The sequence below is a fragment of the Festucalex cinctus genome, chromosome 4 (assembly GCF_051991245.1).
Source record: "Festucalex cinctus isolate MCC-2025b chromosome 4, RoL_Fcin_1.0, whole genome shotgun sequence".
In the NCBI taxonomy this organism is placed as follows: domain Eukaryota; kingdom Metazoa; phylum Chordata; class Actinopteri; order Syngnathiformes; family Syngnathidae; genus Festucalex; species Festucalex cinctus.
Window position 1 is genome coordinate 16,030,494 of NC_135414.1, and position 25,903 is coordinate 16,056,396.

The 25,903-nt window shown below is 40.2% G+C and overlaps 1 protein-coding gene and 1 pseudogene across 2 annotated transcripts in view; one reads left to right on the forward strand and one right to left on the reverse strand.

Annotated features, from left to right (window-relative positions):
• LOC144017558 (multiple epidermal growth factor-like domains protein 11) overlaps positions 1–2,584 on the reverse strand; it is a 91,831-nt pseudogene extending 89,247 nt beyond the window's left edge. Inside the window, exon 1 of the transcript XR_013283209.1 lies at positions 2,378–2,584. The product of XR_013283209.1 is annotated as a multiple epidermal growth factor-like domains protein 11 (transcript). The remainder of the gene's footprint in view (positions 1–2,377) is intronic.
• Positions 2,585–3,607: 1,023 nt separating this feature from the next.
• dis3l (DIS3 like exosome 3'-5' exoribonuclease) lies at positions 3,608–25,903 on the forward strand. The gene is made up of 18 exons (XM_077519253.1): positions 3,608–3,858; positions 4,405–4,558; positions 8,097–8,225; positions 9,569–9,704; positions 10,164–10,331; positions 15,311–15,389; positions 15,566–15,745; positions 15,865–16,034; positions 18,333–18,494; positions 18,588–18,838; positions 20,244–20,336; positions 21,560–21,848; positions 21,965–22,200; positions 23,604–23,758; positions 23,849–24,027; positions 24,128–24,273; positions 24,359–24,530; positions 25,245–25,903. The coding sequence occupies exons 1-18, from the start codon at positions 3,729–3,731 to the stop codon at positions 25,551–25,553; spliced, it is 3,138 nt and encodes a 1,045-aa protein (XP_077375379.1). The 5' UTR covers positions 3,608–3,728; the 3' UTR covers positions 25,554–25,903.

The following is a 25,903-nucleotide window of genomic DNA, read 5'->3' on the forward strand; positions in this document are numbered from 1 at the left end:
ATGAACACCACTTGTTGAAGCTCGTCCTTGTTTTGAAACAAGGGGCATCAAGAAGGAAAATACGGAAAATCATTTGCAAAGTTAATACTTTTTGGTTATTCAACTGATGTTTTTGTGTTATATCTTATATGTACACCATTTTCCTCCCAACTTCTGAATCGGAGTCAAGCAAGTCATTACCTTGGTTGAACCTCACAAGTTTTACAACATATTTTTTTTCTGTAATTCTTTTGCTACAAATTTTATGAGCACGGGGGCATTTGACTTTAGTGGCCAGCCACATTTATTTATTTAAATCTTTTAGGTTATTTTCTGTTTCCTATTGAACAAACAGATTCAAAATATTTCTGAGCAAAAGAAAAGATTACTTTTTAAAAAATATACTGACGAGCCCTAACTGGGTTTGAATCTTGCCGTAGACAAAAATGTCTATGAACTACGTATAGGATATTTTTCTGCCCAGGTTTGTTTATCTGCAGGAGAAAAAAAGTAATATATTTTTTATGTAAATTGGATGGATGGATGGATGGATGGATGGATGGATGGATGGATGGAGAAATGAAAAAGGATAAAAGACCAGATAAATGTGTTAGCGGTCTGGGTGCTTCTGAATGTCTCAACAACATTAAAGACAACAAAAATGCTCAGCGTGTCCTAAAAATCCCAGAGGGATATTACGCTGCCTGTCACAATTTTCTTCCTGTATATCTGAAGGGCACACGTCATTCAATAGTCTATTATTTCCTAACTACACTATTAACATGCCAATCAATGGCTATAAATATTCTTTGATTAAAAATGGCTGTCTTACTAAAACTTTATTTTATCATCAACTTTCTTGAGCTCATTGACACAATTATGAGTTTATATCACAGGCTAGTAACAATGAAATGTATCTGCTTGGGACACTGAGACAAGCTAAGCAAAAAATTATGCATTATGAATTATGCACTGAAATCATGCAAAAAAAACAACACGTGCTTCACATACTGTATTTTCATAATCAAACAGAATTGCACATCAGGCTTGAGGGGGATGTTGTTGCCTTCTGGAAGATTTGGCTTGTACACTTTAACTTACATGGTTGCTATGACTATGCTAAACCCGAACGACACCTGCCGCAAAAGTGAAAAGGTGAGCAAAAATTGAGCTTTCTCTACACTTACTGCTAAATGTACTGAATTCATTAGAAACTTAGTTGAATTACACTGTGTGTTCCTGGACTGAGCCCAGATTTAACTGTGGCTCCCCCACTACAACCAACAGCAACAACCTGCCTCCCCTGCAGCATCATCTTAAAAAAGAATAACATTTAATTAAAGTAAGAGCAACCGAGTCGTCAAACACTGCATTACTGTTATTGCAAGGGCACATTTGTGACAAATGTTTCTGTGACATACTGCAGAGCACACTCACCAGAGCTTCTCACTAAATGGAATAACTTGAGGAGAAAAGAAAACAGAAATTGAATGGGACTTCTCTCGAGCACTCGCCAGGCTTTGTCACTCGCTGTGTTATTTACTACCCTTGGGTTATTTTCTTCAGGGTCTCGGGTCACTGAGGAAATATTGAGAATGTTCAATTTATTTGACACAAGGCGTAGTAGTACCCTTTGAAGCTCGGTACTCAAAGGCCAAGTGTTGGGAAAATATAAGCCACTGAAAGTCTCAGTCTGACAGTCCTGCTCAAGACCGCCATCTAGTGACAACTAGTTATTTCAGAGCATGTGTAAAGTCTGTCTTCTGCTCTGCCTCAAGGGAATCAATTCGTGACGGTCTGTCTCTTGTGAAGCCGCAAGGGGATCAATGCAAGAACAACAAACAGCAATGATCATCCTGACATGTCTAATTAGAGTCAAACATCTCCATTCTTTTGCTGGAAAAATTGCCTCAGTATTGAATAGGCCTATTTTTTTCCCCTCCAGTCATCACCATCAGTAACGAGTTTCCTTTTAAGTTAATTGACCGTGCATGCTACCGGATATTACGTTTGAAGAAAAGAACAAGAGTTGTGGAAATGTCATGTAAACTTACCGTTGTGATGTCTTGCTTTTCCTACTTTAAAGATGAAGCAATCAAATATTGATTCTCAGGTATGAAAATAATTAGTTCGCCTACTGCAGTTAGTAAAACTGGACAATACAATACGTTGAGGGTTATAATAAATAAATACAAATTAAAATCAGCATTTAGCCTATGCCAAATTGAAATGCTTGAAAAAGTAACAATGTACAGTTTCCGAAACGGAACTATCTGACTGGGCGTGTAAAAGGTTTCGTGCTTTTAAAAAAGAGAAACAATCGCGAATCCATGCAGCGACTACATCCAAATGAAACAAACCTGGAGGAAAAAATAGTCATAAACGTCAGAGCACTTACCTTTACGTTGCGTCTTCGGGAAAGTTAATTCTCGTAACTTGAATTCATAGACTGGACGGTGGTAAACATTTTTAGTTTTGTATATATTTTTTCCAAGAGAAGGCAAATTCTGAATGAGATGTTTGTAGTTAGGAACTTGTGCTCAGTCTGTGCTGATGCTCTGGTGCAGCCTTTCTCGCGGTGCAGCCAAAGAGTAGTAGAAGTTGCAAGATGAGTAACCCACATCACTAATGCCTCGGTTATACTCCACTACGACTGGCGATAAAGAGAAGCTACATTGACACTATATTACCTTTGGTAAGACATAATTTTTTTAAACAAATCTTGTTTCGGTTCACTTGTGAGCTCTCACCAACTATTAATATAATGTATAGGGATATTACTGGATGTCATCAGGATGCTGTAGGGAAAATTATCCAATTACTCTTAATTTGTCACAAAAAAACATTAGTTTTTAATTACACATATATCTTTCTTCACCTATCTTTGTCGGGGACGTGAAGTGAAAGGCGAAACAATTAAATGATCTTCCATTTGATTGCAGAATGAACTATCCAGTATCCACCCTTAATGAATGTCATGGATTCCTGCGCGTATATCAGCTTCGTGTTCAACTAAACGGGCACAGATTTCACATTGACAATTTTGCGTACAATTGAGACTATCATCATTCCTTCAGTCTTCACTTTGTGACATTTTTGTTGGGTGGTGGTTTAATGCACGTGAGATTTCCCCCCCCCCCCCATGAAAATGGATGCCTTGGCACAATAATGGTTGTAAAACACCTGCAAGTAGTTGACAGGTTAACTTTTTTATTTGTATTTTTTTTTAATCATTCGAAACTTACGGTTGTATTTATTTGCAACCTAAAAAAAGAAAGAATAAAATATGTAAAGGGGGTGGGGGGTTAACATATTTTTTCATCAGAACTGCTCCACTTCTCATTTGAACAATTACATGCACACAATAAAATACACATTGAACTATAAAAAGCATTAAAATGCCTTTTGAAAATGACACTGACTTCTTCCTTTTCATTAATTATTACAAAACATGCATAATGTCATGTATATCCGCATTGAAAGCGTGCTTATTGTAGTTGTATAAAGTGCATTGCAGCTCGGCAGTCGTTCAGAATGAAAATGAAATCTGTAATGTCCAATGGTACTTGAATGCGGCAATAGTTGTTTGGGCTATGCATCGTGACGTCATTTGTTTTGTACCCGCCTTGCACTTCCTCCTCACTTGTGCAGTAGAGCTAATGTGTTTCCAACTGTTTTCTGCCGTTAAACTACAATAGCAATCGCTATCGGATAAAACCAGGAGCATGGCTTCATCTTGACTTCACAAAATGATTAAGACAGAAAAAATTCTTCATTTGAAAAGCAGCCGCGGCCGAAAGGTCCGTGTTGTCCGCGAACATTATGTGAGGGAGCGAGTTCCATGCTACAGCTCCTTGTGTCTAGCCAACTGTGACAACGGTAAACGTGATCTAAACAGTAAACGGGCGTTTATTTATAGCACGTATACATACACCGAAGCTAATATTTTAGTTCAACAGTGAAATGTTTTGTCTGGCAGCCAAATTGGAAAGATTGCCCAGTAGAGTTAGTAAATGCTCTGCTGAAGCCGCTCCAGATAGACAGCATCCATCGTTTGTCATCTTACTCATCTTACTATGTGGTTATTTTTGTGACAGCATGCCATTTAACAAACCCATAACCCCCGGAACATGGTACTGCACTGCAGTTACAATACAAAACAAAAACAAAAACAAAAAAAACATTTACATTTGCAAGTTTTATTATGTTTGTAAAGGCATCACTTTTTATGCAACTCATATACTGGATGATACAAGTGATGTTTTAGTGTTGAGGAATACACGTGGGAAAGAATGTAAATACATGAATGGTAGCCTATAGAGAGTAGACAAATAAAATGAATTACAATTTATGGTGCTACTAAATAAGCCTGTGTGAAAAGGGAGCAAAAATCCTACACTTCTGAATCCCACCCACTTTTCACAGATGGCAAGGTGTTGCCGGGAGATTTGACCCACTATGTGGTGCCCGATGTCGGCGTGGTGGTTGACTACCAGGAGATCTTGGAGTTCAGAGAGCTGCAGGGCATCGTCTTAACCCAGACAGCCTGCCAAGCTGTCCATCACTGCAAAGGACGCAGGTGAGTACTTACCGTTTTTTTCCTCTTCAACTTTATAGTATCTGGTTTGTAGAGAACTGAAGTGTGTTCACTAGTCTTAAAATCTATACCACATTATGGGGGAAAAGTTAATGATAAAAGAACATAATTAGTGCTTTTTGAAGATTTTTTTTAGGCAGTGGGTATTTTGCTGTGACCAGAAACTCTCCTGCTAGCGCTATTTTGGCATGAACAGCTCTGATTGATCAATCGCTGGATGAGTCATGAACTGTGTGTGGTTCCGGCCTCACTTCACCTCCTTCTGTGTCTTTTCACTAAGTTTTCATTTTGTTTTGCCACTGAAGGTAGGCTGTTATCGACTTTGCCTGACCCTACCCATAACCATAACCCTGAAGCTGTTATTGGCATTACCAGCCTAATCCTAACCATAAAACTCAGAGCATAGGCTGTTGTCAAGAAATTGTTGAGGGTTGGAGTCCTGCATGTTTAGATGTTCCATCCATCCATCCATTTTCTTGACCGCTTATTCCTCACAAGGGTCGCGGGGGCTGCTGGCGCCTATCTCAGCTGGCTCTGGGCAGTAGGCGGGGGACACCCTGGACTGGTTGCCAACCAATCGCAGTGTTTAGATGTTTTAGACTCCTAAATAGCTTGCTGATGAGCTGATCATTTAAATCAGGTGTACTGGAGGAGGGAAACATCCAAAACAGTGGTGCCCAAGTCCGGTCCTCGAGAGACCCTATCTAACCTTTTTTCCTTGTCTCCCTCCTTCAGCGCAACTGAATAATGATCAGCTCATCAGCAAGCTTTGAAGAAGCCTGATAGCGATCCTGATCATGAATCAGGTGTGTTAGTGGAGAGAAACATGGAAAACAGTCTGGATAGTGGCTCTTGAGGACTGATCTTGGGCACCCCTGATCTAAAACGTGCAGGCTTACAAAGTGTGGTCTGTCTGAGGCAGTTTAATGCACGTGCTTCACATTTGTTGTGTTCTATTAGTTCACCACTAGATGGCAGGTACTAAATCCTACACACTGTCACTTTAATACTTAAGCTATCATTAAATTTGTAATGGAATAACGATCACATTAATAATCCAATTTTGAATTTAGCAATTTATATTGATGGATTCATTGCTGAAAGTAGGGTGGCAATTCTTTGCGACGCCAGTGATTTGACAGCAGCTCTCTGGTTATCAGGATACAGTTTAGCCGCTCGGAACAAACTGAATGAGCCCCAGGGGTTGGTTATTAAGAGGTCCGAGGTCAGAAAAAATGCATGGAATCTCAGTGATTGTGTGCGCACACTGCACAGACTAAATTAACTTTTAACAGTAATTTTAGAACTTTGTTTACAAAGGTCAACAACAACGACTTGGCTCAAAAGTGATTACTTTCTTTCAAAATTGAATAAACAGTAAATAATAAACATAATTAGTTATTTTGTGGAACAAATTGGAATAAATAGTCTGATCAAATATTTATCTGGTTTAGGTACAGCAAGGCTAATGCAAGCCCTTGTACAAGAGTTGACAGCGGTCAGCCTCATTAAATCAAAGCACTGCTGATGAAGCTAAATGAGAATGAGCTGGTGACTTGAAATGCATCTCTCCAGCACAAACATCCACAAGTGCTGTTGACAAGCTTGATGAATATTGTAGAAATAAGGAGTCCCGCATGACTGGTTTCACTGCAATTTGTTGAACATTTCTGCTTACTGCGCTGTTCTAAAATGTTGCATCATTAATATGATGAAGTTTTACTTGTTACAGTGTTAGGTGGACATAGTTGGCTTAGTTGATGCTGATGTCATACTGTGTCAGAAATTACACTTTCTGGTCCTTTGAACACTATTGAAGTATAAGATGTGTGACTTTGCTGAAGCTCTTTTTCTTGTTAATCATTATCATAAAATAAATGTTTCAAACTAAACATCAATATAAAAATAGATATATGCTATATTATACAGTCCATACTGTTAAAAAAAAAGACAATTTATAATATAATGGATAAAGTGACGTCTCCGGTTCGAGTCCAGGCTCGAACCTTCCTGGGTGGAGTTTGCATGTTCTCCCCGTGCCCGCGTGGGTCTTCTCCGGGTACTCCGGTCTCCTCCCACATTCCAAAGACATGCATGGCAGGTTAATTGGGCGCTCGGAATTGTCCCTAGGTGTGCGTGTGAGTGTGGATGGTTGTTCGTCTCTGTGTGCCCTGCGATTGGCTGGCAACCAGTCCAGGGTGTCCCCCGCCTCCTGCCCAGAGCCAGCTGAGATAGGCGCCAGCAGCCCCCGCGACCCTTGTGAGGAATAAGCGGTCAAGAAAATGGATGGATGGATGGATGGATAAAGTGACATAAATTAATGCAAGCAAATTATGAGCCCATGAATGATGGGCAAGTACCGATACGAGATATTGGTATCGGGCAGATACCTGGCCTTGTTTCAAGCTAGCATTACTGTCAACAGCAGCTAATACCAGTATGCGCTGCCCTCTTGTGACCATTTTACAATCAGCAACTAGAAATAAGAATATATAATTTTCTTTAATTCCAAAGATAAATGCTATATTGGGATATATACAGTAGGTGTCTATTTAAAATTATGTCTTTTTATTTATTTATTTATTTATTTATTTATTTATTTATTTTATGCATGAAAACTACTAGTGGTATCAGTACTTGGTATCAGTTTTGTTGACTACTGAAGAGTTGAGTACTGGTTTTGGTCTGGGGAAAAAAGTAGTATTGAACATCTCTCCTTGTCACTATTAAAACAAAATCATGTCGTGGAACGCAGCCAGGCTAAGCGAAGCTTCTCACAGCTGGGGATCAATGTACTTTATGCCTCACAAGTCAACAAATAACTCAATAGAGCACTGCTGAAGCACTCGCGTTTCAGTCCATATGAACAGAAGCACAAATGATAAATAGCTGAGGTAGCTACATATTGGGGCACTTCCACCACACTGACAGGATGACTGCTCTCTGCAGACAAATGGAGCTTTTATTGTTTTGTTTTGTTTTGTTTTGTTTTGTTTTTAGCATTAATAGCAGCATGAGACTGATCTGATTTGCTGCAGATGTCATATAGCAATTCAAAGTGTCAAACTACTGTATGCAGGTTAAATATGGATGATTATTCAGCCTTAAAAAGATGACATTCTCAAAAAGTTGAAGCATATATAACTGTTTAAAGTCATGGCATCATTTATTAGACAAATAGACGCTATATCACCCACCCGTGCTGTGGAAGGGTTTTTGAGTTATATAATATGCATGTGAATCAGCAGGTGCTGATTACCAGAGTGGTCAATGCTCAGCATCTATTGAGCAATCTGTCTCATTTTACAATTTGCCGCCTCATTCACCCAATGATGATGGAAAGTACACAGCTCATTTGGCGACACAGCAGGAGGTGCAAGTGGGGCTATTTTGTTCCTCAAAGGTACAGTGAAGTGGAAAAGGAAGATAAACAAGAGCTCTTCCAAAATGTAACCACCTTAAGGATTGCTCCTTCTTGTCTCTCACTCTTTTTTTCCTGTTGTGATATGTCTCTGGGCAGACAATATAACCGCCTGCGAAACCTGCTGAAAGACCCCCGACATGACTGTGTTCTGTTTGCCAATGAATTTCAAGAGTTTTCCTTCTGTCTGCGGGAGAATGGGGAGAGTCAAGAACAGTGGCAGACCAGGTGAGCTGCGACTGAAACATTTGACACTCAATATTATGTTTAGGTCAGACCCAATATTCTGGCGCCGTGGACAGTTTTAAATTGAGTGCTGCACAGTAGAGTGTATAGTGGGAAGAAGAACTACTGTACTTAGATTAGCATACTAAAGTTTGCACTTTATAACTTATGTTCTTACTATTCTTACGGATTTGGTTTTTATTTGAATGCTATTCTATAATTTTATAAAATATATGACGTATCATTCTTTGCAATTGGCTCGCGAGCAGTTCAGGGACAAACAACAGAAAATGGATTGACGTAATGCATATTATAGATATTTGTGGGTTGTATGTTTTGGTTCATTTTTTTTTGTGTGTGTTCCTGTGTTTTGAATTTTTCATTACACTGTAGTTTTTATTTCATTTCAACTTTATTATTTTTTTAAACCATGGTTGTTAGTTTTTATTCATTTTTTATTTTTATTTTTTTAAGGAAATGGTTAGTTTTAGTCACCAGCCAATCACAGGGCATGTACCATTGTGAGTGTAATGAAAATTGTATATGTTGGTATGAGGATGTATTATTATTGTGTATGAAATTCATGTACATACGCTATTGAAAAATGTACGTATGTGTTAAAGTGCAATTGTTTACACAAGCAGGATTACATATTTTCTTTTATTGTAATATATTAATTTACGGTATTAATAATTAGGGCTGCACCATATTGGAAAAACATGCGATATGCGATATACTTGCTGAACATAGCGATATCGATATTATTGCGATATTTACCTAAAGACATTTTTATTACCTAATGAAAGAAAAACATTTTTCATGTGGTAAAATAAACAACCTTAATGTAATCTTAGTTAATTAATTGTAATTATGTCTTGATAATTTTCAACTATTGAATGGCGATGCACATTTTAGTTAGCATTTGACTGGTCAAATTCATATAAAAAGCATAAAATTCCATATAAAACTTATTGCATGTCTTTGCGATATGCATATTGCAAGGGCCAATATCGCGATATCGATATTTTTTCGATATATTGTGCAGCCCTATTAATAATGAATTAAGTCAAAAGTTACAAAGAAGAAGGGGTAGGACTCGATAAGTTTTTAATGATTGCTATGAGTTTCTTCTCTTTTAAATTTGTATCTGCTAGAGTGTATATGTTCAACAAACAAACAAAGAAACAAACAAACTTGGTTTCTAGAATTGTATCATGGGACAGCTGTAATATGGCTCATGTACTGTGTGTTCCGCACTCCTGATTTAAAGAGTCATCTGCAATAATTGTAATTAGTTGTTGTTGTAGGATGTAATGACTTTGCTTCATGTTTGTTTGTGTATGCAGGTGTGTGTACTCTGCAGCAGTTTGGTACTATAACCACCTTGCTGGTATGATGAATGTAGTGATGATCACAGAGGACCAGGACATCATTGCTCAGTACAGCAACCTTCACTCTGGGGTCTACGTCATCTCTGTTCAGGTATGGGACTGAACACAACCAGGCCTCCCACATCACAGCTGTAATAGATTGGGCACGTTTTTCTGTGACACTAATATTCTATCGAATACCTTTATTGACCTGATTTCGAGAGAGTGGCTTCGACATTCTTTCTTTACCTTTAACAGGCAGGCTCTGTTTAGCTTATATACCAAGTACCAGGGGTGTCAATCAAATGCATCTGGTGCATTTTTTATTTTATTTTTTGTCGAAATGCTATTATCTATGAGCCTTTTATTTTTTGTAAAGTGTAAGATGAGTTTGATATAATAGTTTGTGCTATATTTAAGTTTAAACTATGAATGCAGACACTTACAAATATAATAACAGGAAACTGCTGTGTGTTCTACTGAAATGTATTCAAATTGTACAGTAGCGACCACCGTTAGCAACAATTTATGGCACAAACAGGCTTGTATAATTTGTGTCCTTATTTTCTAGGAATATTTACAGAACTTCTGGTCAGAGCTACGGGCAGCTCATGAACTGTACAGCTCCATTCGTCAAGCTCTGCAGGAGAAAGAGAGCGAGTGCACAGAAAAAGAGTTTACTGACCACCTACCGGCTGAAGTCCTGGAGGCTGGTATCAAGTCTGGACGCTATATTCAGGTACCACCTCTCTGTTTGCGCTTGAGGCTTACTGGTGTGTCTTAAAGCAGCAACTTTGATTGAGGATGCACATCTGTTTTAAGTAAAGAAAAAATAAATGAACTTAATTAACTGACATTTTACTGATTGCAAGTATGTGGAGCACTGAGTTGAAAAGCAGACCGGTATCTTCTCTTGAATGCAAAATGAACTCAGCTCTGTGTGCTTTTTTTTTTTTTTTTTTTTTTTTTATTTATTTTTTTTTTTTTTTAAGAGCTCAGAATTGTTCATTCGGTAGTCTTACCGATTCAACGTCTTGTCATCATTGCTCTTTTTTTTTTTTTTTTTTTTTTTTTTTTTTTGTGTGTATGTGTGCGTGCGTTTGCGTGTGTGCGTTTGCGTGCGTTTGCGTGCGTGCGTGTGTGTGCGTTTGCGTGCGTGCGTGTGCGTGCGTGCAAATACATATAAATTTATACTCATTCATTCACCTAAAACCTTATAAATATCCCATTACCCTTCGCCTTAACCAGGTACTTCAGAATCTTGCCAGAGTCGTGAGATTTAAATGGTCAGGAAAAGGTCAGAAAAAAAAAGAAATAAAGAGAAAAGAAAGGTAAATCAAAGTGACATCCAGCACCGACCAAACACTTCCTGCCTTCCCCATGATTACAAAATCAAAGTCTTACGCCAACCCCGGAAGCCTCTAAATTCCAGCAAATTTAGCGAGATCTCAAGAGCCCAGAGGAAAAACTAAAGAGAGGAAGGAGGGAAGGATCGATAAGGCAGAGTGAGATCAATAGAAGCCAGTACATCCAATCCATCAAAGTGAAGTCCAGCACCAACAAGACCCCTCCTGCGTGGTTACAAAACCGGAGTCTTATGCCAACCCCAGAAACCTCATACTTCTAATAAATTAAGATCTCAAGTGACCAGAGGAAAAACTAAAGAGAGGAAGGAGGGAAGGATAGATAAAGCAAAGTGAGAACCACAGACACCAGCACCAACTGATTCAAGGGGCTGTGGGAGGGAGAGGGTACTTCTGTTGAGTTTCAGTAGATGCTGGTGCGACGGATCTGGCATGCATAAGGACCACCACCAAAGAAAGAAGCCGTCAACCGCGGTCCAGCAAAGCGAGCACCCCCCCCCCCCCCCCCCCGGAATCCCCAGGCCGCGGCAGCACCAAGGCCACCCCCAAGCCACCCGAGCGGACACCAGTCGGCGAGCCGACCCAGACACCCGGAACACCCCCGCCCCAGCCCCGGCCCACACCCCCGAGCCCAAGGCCGCAGAACGAGGCCCAGCGGGCCCCCACAGCGCCCCACCGGTCCCCAGCCCCCATCCCCCCACGACCCCCCCGCACCCCACCCAAACCCGCCATCCACCACGACCCAGGCCCCACCACCCCCGACCCCCAAACCCCCGAACACACCCCGACCCCCAGCACCCAACCCCCCACCCACCCATACCTCCACCCCCCCCCCCCAAACAAGCCGCCCCCCCCCCGACGGGCGCCCCCCCCCCCCCCCCCCCCGCGAACCCGGCCCCCCGCGAGAACCCCCCACCCCCCCCCGGAAACCGGCACCGGGCAGCAGCGCAGAGAGGGAAGATGTGCCCACCCCACCTCCAGCCGCGCGAGATTTGCACAGCGGCGGGAGGGGGGAAGCAGAGGAGGAAGCACCAGGGGAGAAGGCGGAACACCAGAACACCGAGCCCGGTGGGGAGAGGCCCCGGTCGTCACGCCAGAGTACTAGTGACACCTAACCCTGTTACTGAGTCCGCCAGCTCGCCGACTGGCGAGCTCTACCCTTACACCGTGAATGTGGCCCCACCCAGTGTATATACAAGTGTGTGCGTGTGGTGCATTAAAATTGGGAGCAGGTGAGTCGGAGCAGAGGGAAAAAATTTCCCCTACTCCGACACACCCGTATCCCCCCCAAAAAAATGAATATGTATATGTGTGGTGCATTAAAAAAGGGAATGGAGGGACAAAGTGGTGGGGCAGGGACCCAAATGGGGGGGACCACAGCGCTGCCAGGCACTGCAGCTCTGTGTGCTTTGTCCACAACTGAACTCATATGCATGTTGGATAATCACAATTTCTTTCATCTTAAGTTGTTTTTTTTTGGCATGTTTACTTTTAAATCATATACGCGTAGAGATGTAATTCCAATGCCAATATCAGTACATTACATTTTGAAAATGAAGTGTGGTCTTACATCAGATTGCTTTCAAGGTAAAACAATCCTAGCAAATGTTTGGATTTCTGACCTTGACATACCGCAATATCTCAATTTTTACTTGATTGTGTACTTCCACACTTAATGGGTGGGCACAGGTCCAACTATTTGTATATCTGCAATTTAAAAGTCAATCATCATTAGTCTGAACATCTACAGTAGGGGGTGGGCAAAAAATCGATATTGCAATATATTGTTGGGCTCTCTGTTGCAATAAATTAGCGATACACTGACAGTGGATATCGATGTCATGTGTCCAGTTGTGCAGTGTTATGTTATAAATGTTTATACACTTTAATTTGTCTCACTTTACAATGTTTATAGTTAAAATGTTAAGAGGCAGTGAGGCACAATACAGAACTTTTGGCATTAAATAAATGCATAATTAGACATTTTCCTTTTTATGGGCATTTGTTTGGCTTTTTCAGTCACATATCGTGATATATTGCTAAATTTTTTTGACCATATATCAAAAATCGTAGATATCGTGTATCGTGATATTATCGATATCGGGAGTCAAATATCGTCACAGTATCGAATCGTGGTTTACCAGTATCGTCCCACCCCTAATCTACAGTCCATACATCCATCCATCCATTTTCTTGACCGCTTATTCCTCACAGGGGTCGCGGGGGGTGCTGGAGCCTATCTCAGCTTGCTTTGAGCAGTAGGCGGGGCACACCCTGGACTGGTTGCCAGCCAATTGCAGGGCAACACTCCATACATGCATACTCATTATTGTGTTCCTCCTTGCTGGTCCTCCTAATAGGTTTGTGCTATATTTAAGTTTTAAACTATGAATGTAGTAGGGGTGTTAAAAAAAAATCGATTCGGCGATATATCGCGATACTACATCGCGCGATTCTCGAATCGATTCAATAATCGGCAGAATCGATTTTTTTTTTTTCTTTTTTTTTTTTCTTTTTTTTTTTTTTTTTTTTTAGGATTCACACCTTGAGCATGGAAGAATGTTATATGAACGGAACATTAAGCCTTAATATTTTATTTTAATGCTGTTCAAACATGAAACAGATTACCTCTATAAGTCTGAAATTTCAGATAAACAAATAATACATTTTCATATAAATCTTACACTCTACAAGCTTACTGATTAGTATTTTCTAAATTTGAATGAAAAAAATCGCAACAAGCGACTTATAAATTCGTATCGGGATTAATCGGTATCGAATCGAATCGTGACCTGTGAATCGTGATACGAATCGAATCGTCAGGTACTAGGCAATTCACACCCCTAGAATGTAGACAATTACGTACAAATACAATAACAGGAAAGCTTAACTTTTTAGCTTTGTTTTCATTAACATGTATGCTCAGTATTATCACATGTAGTTTGTGTAGACAAAATAATTTTAGTGAATGACTTTAAAATTACTTGTATAGATGTTGAAAATGATCATCCATAAATGATAACCAATCCATTATTTCATTATTGGATGCAGTTGAGGTCTCACCCAATGCCACCCAATGTCAGACTCCCACATTCAAATTGTTCATGAATTCTTCCAATGTAACCGCTTTTTTCCAAACTCCAATCTTACCACTTCCTATTCACCTTTGACTTCTTGTTGGTGCCAGCAGATTATTTATTAATTAATATTTCATTAGTAATATTATGTTTGTTATTTATTATTGAATGGCTCAGTGGTAGTGTGATCGTCTGCCATCTGTGAGGTTGTGGGTTTGATCCTCACTTGAGCAAGACACTGAACCCCGATTTGCTCCCAACGGACCTGACAGCGCCCTGCATGGCAGCAACCCACCACTGGTGTGTAAGTGGGTGAATGTGAGTAATTGTAAAGCACTTCGGGCACCATATGGTGTACTTAAAAGTGCGACATAAAAAGCAGTCCATTTACCATTTGTATTTATTTCTTTATTAACAGATTTGAACTCAAAAATCACACATTAGAAATGAAGTGCCGTTCTACTCTTTTGTTAGAAAATTACTGTCTTTAAACTCTACTGAAGGTGTAAAGTCAGAGTGGCTGATTACTCATCTTTAATTTAAAAAATAAATGAAAATAACCATCAATTTACCTTCAGCACAGTAGCTAGGCTGAGAAAATACAACAGTGCTATCAATCTGTATATTCCTATCACTCTCAGTAAAGTTGACTTCACAATATTTTATTACCATAAAATTGTTACTGTTAGACTCAAAAAAATAATTGCCTGCTGTCAGTTTTGTCAAGTACTGTGTCCTTGGAAGAACTTATGAGTGCAGCACACCTGGAAAGGTTTTATCCAATCAAACTTTTGGAGCTGTTCTCTGCAGTTTCCTCTTTAGTTCGATCCAACATTCACGTAAGAATGTGCAACCATCTGTTGGCATTTCTGTACACTTAATTATCATTAATTATTTTTCTTTTTATTTGCCTCAATTTGCATATATTTATAAAATGGCTGTTTGTTTGTATGTTGACAGTGGCACTGAACAAAACCTAAATATATTGACATCATTGACTCAGCGATGTCCCATCTCTGATTAAAAGAGATTTTATTTTTAGAACTAGAAAGAGTTTACATGAAAGTAACAAGTATTATTCGTCCACCATCACAGCATCATCTGGATAATGTATTGTGTCTGACTATCTTGTGGCTTCTTTCCATACAAAGTGAGAGTGTTATTGCTTTGTGCCTTTATTTAAAACTCCAAACAGGTTTTGCATATCCGAACCATGCACAATTTGTTAACCGAGATCTTTTTAAGATCAACATCAATCACACGTTCTTTTTGTGCAGGGAACTCTGAATGTCAACAAACACCGAGCACAGACGGAAGCTTCAGTCAGAGCAGAGGGTCTCTCAAATAAAAACACAGGTGCAGTATTGCTGCAATCAAAAAAGTAGTTGTCCTTGATGTATGATTCATTTTAAGCTAGATAGAGAAACATTGCATTCGGTGCCTGTCTATGTGTTTTTCTGTTGTTTGTGAGACTTTCTCTTGGCTGCCCTTTTAATCTGCTCCGCTGTCTGTCCATCCTTTATCTGCTGTAGAGCTGAGCAGCGAGGTGTTGGTGTGTGGAAATAAGAATCGCAACAGGGCTGTGCATGGCGACGTGGTCGTGGTCGAGTTGTTGCCGAAGAGCGAATGGAGGGGGAAGGTTAGTGTCCTGACACAAGGGCAATTGGAAGAGAAGAATGGAGAGGACATCCAAAGTAAACCGATGCCGACAGGTGAGGACTCTCATCTGAAACTACTCATTGTTTAAGTCAAAGATTGTTTTGTCGATAACATTCCAACTGTGTGTTCTCTCCATGCTTTAATTCTAATGTCGCAATAATAAATCACGCAGGGATTGTTGTGGGGATCCTACAGAGGAATTGGAGGGACTATGTGGTAACATTCCCTCCGAGGGAGAGCACACAGTCCCAGAGCAGGAATTCTCAACGCATCCTGACCGTACCTTGGGACCATCGCATCCCCAAGATCCGCATCAGCACACAGCAAGCTGATGCTTTGCAGGTCTGGTTTGCCGTTGATAGAGTCGGAAGAGGGAACAAAGAAGTACATACAAATATAATGACAGGCTTGTACCTATTTATTGTGTATTATCTGTAAAGTGGCTACCAGAAGGCATCTTGTGTTGCAACTTCAGCATCCTCAACAAGTATTGAAACCTGCCTTTGTCCTCCTATACAGAATATGGCTGTAAGTCCTTTGCTATGAAGGCTCCCGCAGCCTGAGTTATTATTGACAGACACACGTCAATTTATTCAATTCTGCACTGGCCAGCTGTGCATTTTCCTTGGCTGGTGTAGTTAGTAACTCAGGGTCGAAACAGCTAAAGCCAGTCCCTAAATTGCTGGTGTTCCCGACATATTGTATATTGTATATATATGTATTATTGTATATTATAGTTTTGTGCGATAGGCTACACACCGGATTGTGACTCGTCCAGTTGGTGCTTTCCCGTGTGAGTCCAGATATCCACTTTTAAAGTAGGGCTGAGTTAAAAAAAATATATATATATTCTTGATAATTAATTGACTTTCTTTTTCAAGCATAATAATGATTCATAAAATCATGAATAGATTATTTTAATCTTTCAATTCATAAGAAAATGGAATTTTAAAGGCAGATTTTTTTTTGTATCTTACTGTTTTCTTCAAATGTACTGAATTTCAAAGTATTTATTTATTTATTTATTTTTTACATTTATGGAACACCTGACTTATTTATTGCACTTTAAGACAATTCAGAATCTTTTTAGTTTTTACAACTATTGAATTATGAAAATATTTTTATCTCATCTTTGATGTCAATGTTTGTGCAACACTTAACCCCTTCAGACCCGCATTTTTTCTGCTGGGCAATTTTTATTTTTATATTTATTTTTTATTTTTTGCTGATTTTGACTCCAGTTTTTATCTGGAGTTTTTATCATACGAGATATATAAGAAGAATTGATGTTCCATAATTTATCATTTTCAGACTGAACTGAAGTGAATCGAATCGGGAAAAATCAAAATCGAATCAAACTGAACTTGCATGAATTGAAATCAAATTGATTGAGGAAATTTGAATTAATACCCAGCCCTATTTTAAAAAGTAGGTAACATCCTTAAGATGATGGCTTCTTTTGGGACGAATGACAATATTTAAATGAGAGAAGACTTGATCTATAACTATAATTGACACCCAGCATAAACAGACAGACCACAAGAATTTTTATGCCGTGGGCCGATTATGGTCTGCAACCGGATTGATATGTAATTGTTTAATGTTTGTAACGTGATGTATAGTTCATATGATTTATTACAACACTTCTGGTTGTGGTCAATCCCTTGAGGACAAGAGTAATCCGAATGTGCAATAAGATGGGCGCCCCACTGGAAATACTGGAAAGACATTGCAAAGCTCTTGTCAAATATTCCGATTTCACACACAAAAAAAAAGTCACCCAAGATTGTCATTGGTCAATATGATGAGGTACTATTCTACACCAGATACACTGAATCAAGAAATCACTTAAATTGTACCTGTCGTAAATCAGAAGCACACTTCAAGATTGCAAAAGAATGGTGTCTTGCCACAATTCAAACAAATTCAAGAGACAAAAATAAGAAACAAAGTGATTGAAATGTATTATTTTTGAAAAGGTTAAAAACGCTTTTTTGGGGAAGTCAGCTAGCCACAGCCAGAACCATTATACACAAATAGAGAAACTGGTAACAGTGGCAAGCCTTCCCTGGAGTGGTCGGCTAACGAAAATCACTCCTAGGGTGCAATGACGACTCATCATGGAGGTTACAAAAGAATGACATCCAAAGAAGTGCTGGGCTCACAGACCTCAGTAAAGGTCAGTGTTTGTGGGCAAAAATGGCATCCATGGAAGCGTTCCAAGGCAAAAGCCACTGCTGACAAAAAAAAAAAAGAGCACAAATGCTTGAAGTGTTGATCCTCCCCAAGACGTTCAAAGAAAATGTTCCGCCGAGACAAAAGTTTCACTTTTTTGTGTTTCTTACATGTGGCATAAAAATAGCAAGTATTTGATATAAAATAACATCATGACATCAGCCAGCATGGTGGACTCAATTTGATGTCCTGGGATGGCTTTGCCACTACAGGACCTGGACGGCTTGCTGTGATTCATGGAAGAATGAATTCTACTGTCTAGCAGAAAATCATGTAGACAAACATCAGTTCGTGCCTTCAAGCACTAGATTATGATGTAGCAGGTTAAAGACCCATGGGCTATCTTCTTTTAAACCATGTATTTATATTCCAAAATATCACAAGCTAACATCTGCTTTTGTCCAGGATCATAGAGTGGTGGTACGCATTGACTCATGGGAAAGCACATCACTGTATCCTAATGGGCACAGTGTGAGGGTTCTGGGTCAGGCTGGTGAGCTTGAGACCGAAGTACAGACCATCCTCATCGAAAACTGCATCCACGTCCCTCCCTTCTCCGATGCACAGGTCGGAGGCCTAACTCAAACACAGATTTTTTTTACTTATTTTTTCTAGTTCTTTCCTTTTTTTCAGTCTTACATTGTGTCTGGTTGTCCCCAGCTGAGAGAAATGCCTGCGAATTCTCCCGAGAAGCCATGGAAGGTGGATCCCTGTCAGGTGGCTGAGCGCCGGGACCTGAGGGACAGTCACCTGGTGTTCAGCATCGACCCCGCCGGCTGCGAGGATGTCGATGACGCGCTGTCTGTACGCAGCCTCGCAGACGCGAAGCTGCTGGAGCTCGGCGTCCACATTGCTGATGTGACGCATTTTGTTTGTGAAGGCTCCCTCACCGACTTAGAGGCACATGCAAGGTCAGACATTGACTTGTTCCTTCACAGTCATAAAGGAATTATTTAGGGGTGTACGTTATTTGTTTATTTATTTTTTTTGTCTCATTCCCAGCCAGGGAAGAATGTGGGGTAATTTGGTACTCATACTTTTCTTGTTCCATTTTCTGTGACTAAGCCCATACAAATGCGAAAAACTCATTTCAATTTTCATTGAAAAAGAATTTTGCCTATTATTAATTTGATAATGTCATTATTTTTCATGTAAAATTAACATCTTTAAAAAGGTCTTTGCCATTTGGTGTCAAGTCGACTAAAAATGGCATCACGTGTGTTGAGGGCTCAGGTAACAAACAACCAATCACGGCCTAGCTAACGTTTACATTGACATTTTTATTATTGTGTCATGCATGCATGCAATAATATATAATATAAAATTAATATTCAGCCCGCATGGCCTTATAACACACCAAACAATCAAAATGGCCCGGCACCAGAATAAAAAACAATAACAAAAGCAACAAAAAACTTATGTCATGAACAATCTGTCTTGTCTCCTTTTCCAGAATTTCGATGTAAAATTTAATATTACAAAAACATCAAAATCAAAAAGCCACTTAATCTTTTCTTTATCTGGCCAATAAAACATATTAGGATTATATTATATTTACAAGTTGAGCTATAATTGGTGGTTAGCTTTGGAATATATCTTAAGTTTCATCATTATTCACAAATCTATTTAGAATTGTGCTTTTTTTTTTCTAACATGGCCCTGGTTGAGCTCCTTTGCTGTGCTGCCACCTGCTGGCCGTTTGTGTAATAACTACCATTTCTTCAACCGTTCTTTGCAGTTGAGAGTCTGCGTCAAAGCCTTCTGTATGCTCTAGCATTAAAAAATAAATAAATAAATAAAAAACGTACAAATACATCTTACAAATAGAACGTACTTATACGTTATTGAGAGCGAATGAGTTGATATGCTTGGTTTTGGAAGATGGAGGAAGCCTGAGTATTTGCAAAGCAAACCAAAAGCACATGGCCAGTTATGCATGATGCTACAGACAGATAAGATGGAGCTTCATCCAAGTACTTCATAGGTGGCATTATGTAGTGGGACCGGAAGCATACTGTATGTAATCCCAGGCATCTCATGGCCCTATCAAGTTGTCACGTCTTGCACCATTTGGTGCGTGTTTTGCCTTAGATCTCACAGGAAGTCAGGGTTTAACTGAGTAACTGAGAGAGAGAGATTTTAGCAGTGTATGTGAATAAGGCTCTTTTTGCTCAAGAGTTGGATTGAGATTGTACGACACGGAAACTAATAACATTTTTATTAAGACATAGTATGTGACAAACCCACCCTTACCTAATCTTATCATGACAGTATTGAAAATGATAGTCCAAATTTACAGTGCCTCACGTGTTTCAGGGCTACAACTTACTACCTTGCCGACCGAAGGTATGACATGTTGCCAGCAATTCTCAGCGCAGATCTCTGCTCTCTCTTGGGAGGAGTCGACAGGTCAGTGGGATTTACAGTGAACAAGTTAGATTACGTAGCATCGGTGAAAATACACAATGGGAGACCCTATATATATTGTATGTGTACAGTATCTGCCAAAAGTGAGTGCACGCTTCATAGCCATCCATTTTTGGGCTAACACTGAAGAAATGACACTGACACAATGAAAAGTAGTCAGTCTAGAGCCGGGGTGTCCAAACTTTTTCATTTGAGGGCCACATACATAAAACAGAAGGACGCAAGGGCCACATAATATTATGAAGAGAAATTGTGTTTAGTCCTAAAAAATGTACAAATAATTTATTTGTGATTTTGCATATTTAGAAAGATGCAACAGTATATAAACCAATTTATTTGTAATATGGCAGTAGGGTTATTATAGTTTGGGAATTTTTCATTTTAGATAGTTTTCAGGGTGGTTCTGTTAGTTTTTATTAATTTCATTCTTTAAAAAATGCTTAGTTTTTTAGTTTAGTTTGTTAGTTTCAGTATTATTATTATTATTATTATTTTTTTTTATTTTTTATGTGTATTACTTGGGCGCAATATTTAAAAAAAAACACCATGGGAGCAACGTCATCTGAAGGTGCTTTACTATTGGCTGCTGCTAGATGACGTCACTTCTGTGTGACATACTTTCAAAAGTTATTTTTCAGGTTTATATCAAAATAAATCTACTAAAAATCCCATTTTAAATTATCCACAAAGGCTCGTGCATTTTTGCTATAATTAGAGTTAGTTTTAGTTAGTTTTGTAAACATAAAATATAGTTTCAGATTTTTTTTTTTTTTTAAAAAGCATTTTTGGTTTTATTTTATTTCGGTAACAATATTGTTTTTTTAATTTTAGTTTTAGATTTTTCATTAGTTTTTGTTAACTAAAATAACCTTTAATGGCACCTGTTTTTCGATAACCTCCCTTCTTTCTTTGACCATCTCCAAACATTTTTGTTTTGTTTATTTTATTTGAACTAAGTCAAATGCTATTTTTAGCATATGTCGGGGGGCCACTGAAAAATGGACGGCGGCAAATGGCCCCCGGGCCGTAGTTTGGACACCACTGGTTTATACAGTAACTGCCTAAATATATTAAATATATAAATAAATAACTCAAAATGCAGCAATTAATAGTTATTTAGTGGCTCTTCACTCGACACGTATCTGCACTGCATATAATACATGCAGTTGGAAGGATTGCTTCTCCGACAAATGTGTGCCATCCAGGTATGCAATGAGCGTGATGTGGGAGCTGGACGCACACACTCTCGCCGTCAACAGCGTGTGGTACGGTCGCACCGTCATCCGCTCCTCCTACCAGCTGCACTACGAGCTGGCCCAGGCCCTCCTCAACGGCGAGCAGGCCGAGGTGCCCGAGCTGACCCGGCTCCAATCCTACGAGAAGGACGCCAAGTTGGCTCAGCTCACACAGGCTCTGGAGATGCTGACCCACGTGGCGCGACACCTCCGGGCGCAGCGAGATCGAGGCGGAGCCTTGGAACTGGAAGGGGTGGAGGTATGAGTGGTGTGTGAATTATTAAATACATATCATTAAATAGGAATGACTTAATATCTTCGGATAAATGATATTTTCTGGTCTTTTATGACTTGATTGCAATGCTTTGGTCCCAGGTGCGTGCTCAGCTGGACGACGACAAGAACATCACTGCTCTGGTCCCGCGCCAACCCCTGGAGATCCACGAGACGGTGGCCGAGTGCATGATCTACGCCAACCACTGGGTGGCGCGCAAGATCCAGGAGGCTTTTCCTCATCAGGCTCTGCTTCGACATCACCCGCCGCCTCGACAGGAGTTCTTCAGCCAGCTGGTGGACAGCGCCAAGTCCAGGGGCTTCACCATCGATACCAGGTTTGGTGAACAATTTCTTTTCTCTTTTATCATTGGTCAGTTTTGGGTAGATGTTCGAAGCTTAAGTACGTAATGTACTATTTTTTTATTACAGTGATTCGCAACTAGTGTGCATTAATGTGACACTGGAAAGTAAGTAAGTAAGTAATTGGTCTGAGCAGCACAAGTCATAGTTTTAATGGCTAATTTTGCCACCAAATTTTGCCCCACATGCCTCGGACTCAGATGTGTGAAAATATTCTGTACCTAAAGGTGTCAATCATCAAAACAGTACGTTCATAATTGGAGCTTGTCTGCAGTTAAATCTTGACCATCCAAGATGTCACTGACATGTTTTATAGTGTCTCATATTTTTGTTCACATCTTTGTTGCAAACATGGCTGTTATTGTTGTTCAAAATATATGAATATGAAATTAGGGTGACCAGATTTTTACAATTTAAAAACCAGGACACTACAATTTTGCCCCAAAATCCAAATATATATATATAAAATAAAAAAAAATAAAAAAAATAAAAATCTCATCATTTGGAAGCAATTTAATCGCTAGTGGTTGTGTTTAGCTAATTCTAAATGCTGTCTTGGTTGACAGTTCAAAAGCGCCAAACAAATCAATGCACTCACCAGGATCCAAACTTTTGTAAATGTGCCGACAGAAATGCTCAATTCCCGTTCATGACTACATGTCCCATGATTCTTAGACACGGAAGCAGGAAGTACCGTATTTTCTGCACTATAAGGCGCACCTAAAAGCCTTCAATTTTTTCAAAAGCTGACCATGCGCCTTATAATCCAGTGCGCCTTATATTTGAATCAATATTGAGCCGCAACAGGTCTCGCTGTCAAGACGCTATCGGTGACCCTGCACGATCGATGACGTGCATGCACAGAAGATCCCGCCATCTTGGATCGCTAGCTAATACTAATACTTTACCTCAGAGAAAATAATAAAACAGCTGTTTATTCATTTTGGGAATGAATGGAGTTGCCAGAAAGCTGGTTTGTAATCTATTAATAAAGCTTGACTGACCTATCTGACTGTTTTGTTGACATTCCCTTTAGCGCAGCACCATCTAATGGATGCATAACGTAACCCCAGCCTCTACTTTAGCGACTTTATATGGAAAAAGTTTTAAAATATGTCATTCATTGAAGGTGTGCCTGATAATGCGGTGCGCCTGATAATGCGCACCGCCTTATATATGGAAAAAGTTTTAAAATATGTCATTCATTGAAGGTGCGCCTTATAATGCGGGCATAAGTGACACAAAACTGATGAATTCCAACGGGACTTGGGACACAAGGCCCAAAATCGTGACGCAGTTAATGCCGGGACATCCGGTCACCCTACATACTGTAAAATGTATATTTTGTAGCTCCTTTCCCTTCTATATATCTGTGTAGGTCCAATAAGGCTTTAGCTGACTCACTGGACCAGGCTGTGGACCCACAAGACCCACTGCTGAACAGACTGCTGAGAATGATGGCCACCCAGGCCATGTCTCAGGCAATGTATTTCTCCACCGGTGCCATTTCCCAAGACCAGTACTACCATTATGGTATGCAATGCAAAACTGAGAGGCAATGACGGCCAAAGTTACTTCCTATGATGTAATGCATAAAGCCTGTGGCTAAATGACACTTTTCAGGTTTGGCTCTGGACCGCTACACACATTTCACCTCACCCATCCGTCGCTATGCCGACATTGTGGTGCACCGCCTTCTGACAGCAGCCATTGATGTGGAGAGCGGGCGGAGCCCTGCTAAAGTACTCGCCAGTAACAAGGAACTTGACGAGTTGTCTCAGCATATCAACAAGAAAAACAGGGTCAGCTCTCTCTTTTCTTGCAAAATGTAGTATTTGATAGTACTTATGTGTATATTTAGCTGCGTCCATTCAGGGAGTGACCACCATGTGATGTTTGCAGGCAGCCCAGCAGGCGCAGAAGGTGTCCACAGAGTTGTTTCAGTGTCTGTATTTCAAAGAAAGGGACCCGAACACGGACCAGTGCTGTGTGGCCGATGCCGTCATTTACGGCATCCGAGACAACGGCGTGTTGGCATTTGTGTCACTGTAAGTTTTCAACTTGCAGCAGATGAAAATACGATTGCTTAAGTCTTGCTGTGTTGATGTCGTATCCAAACTGCCGTGTGCGCAGTTATGGCATCAGGGGGCCCGTGTACCTGAAGAACCGAGAGGGTCAGGTGCTCTCTGCAGGCCAGGACGGCGTCTGCGATTGGCAGAGCGGTTCTGTGCGTCGCTATTCGGACCACATCACAACCACGTCGCCCATTGGAAACACCACCTTCACACTCTTCAACCACATCACTGTGAGTCGACAAACAGCTTTGAGTTTATTTTAAGGCCCAGCCGTAGTTTTTCATGATTTGTAGTAGATGATGTTAAAGGCCCGGTCTGCCGTTTTCACTCAGGAAAATGCACTTTTTAAATACAGGATGTACACACTTTAACTTTTTCTCAGTCTACACATCTGGGCTTATGTTAATGTTTGGTGGTGATTTTGTCCTAAACCCCCACCCACCCAGCCTGTATTTTGCCATTTTGTGTTTGTTTTATAAACAGCGGGACGTTTCTGTGGAGAGGCACTCACGGATTATCACTTTTTTTATTACTCACTCACTCACTCACTCACAGAAGCTTACATGTGTGAATGAGTGAGTGAAAAAAAAAATCCGTGCGTGCTGTCAAATTGCCGCGGGAGTGACGTCACGCAGCCGACAATTTGCCCGGAGGGTTGTAAACACCATCTTTCCACAGAAACGTCCCGCTGTTTACAAAATACAGGCTGGGGGGTGGCGGTTTAGGACAAAATCACCACCAGACATTAAGAGAAGCCCAGATCTGTAAATTGAGAATTTGTTTGTTTGTTTAAATCCTGTATTTTAAAAGTACCTTTTCCTGAGTGAAAACAGCAGACTGGGCCTTTAATAAAAAAAAGTTCTTGACAGGTTCAAAGTACACTTGTCAAGTTTGTAACAACTGAAGTGTGATGTCATCCAACTGGAGTTCTCATCTTCCCTCAGGTTCGTATTTCAGTCCAGTTGTCGCGTTGCCACGCCGATAGTGTCAACCTTGAGCTCGTCGGCAACAGGCCGCACCAGAGCGCGACGCTCCACCAGCCTCCGTCGCATGGCCGCAGCCAGTTGGTTCAGGAGGTCGTGCGTTTAGCCGAGGAAGCGTCCCAGCAGGCCCGGGGGAAGGCGACCCGGCGGCCCAAACTATCCAAAGAGGAGCAAGAGTTCTGCCAAAGTAAAAGCCCAAACCTGTACTTAGTCTTGGAGGAGATTCGAGAGCTTTCGCTGATGGACCTGGAATGTGCAAACACAGCATAGAGACTCTGCCTACCTGATTGAACATGGACTGAATAGTTTTTAGATTTTTTTTAACAGGAAGCATTTTTAAATAAAATGTTCCATTTGTAGTTACTGTAAAATTCTGTGAATAACTTTTTTTTTTAAACCAAATTGAGGGGATTTATTAACCAAGTTTATTTTTTCACATTGTTTAGCAGAAATGGTCAATTTACACAATGCTGCCAGTCTGTCATTCATCAGCGTCCTGGGCCACCATCCGTCATCTCCAGTCTGTCATTTTTTCAAAGTCAACCAAACTGTAATCATTAATCTGTCGTATTTTAGGTTATTTTAACCATGCTTCTGCCAGTAAATTTCACCATCAGCCA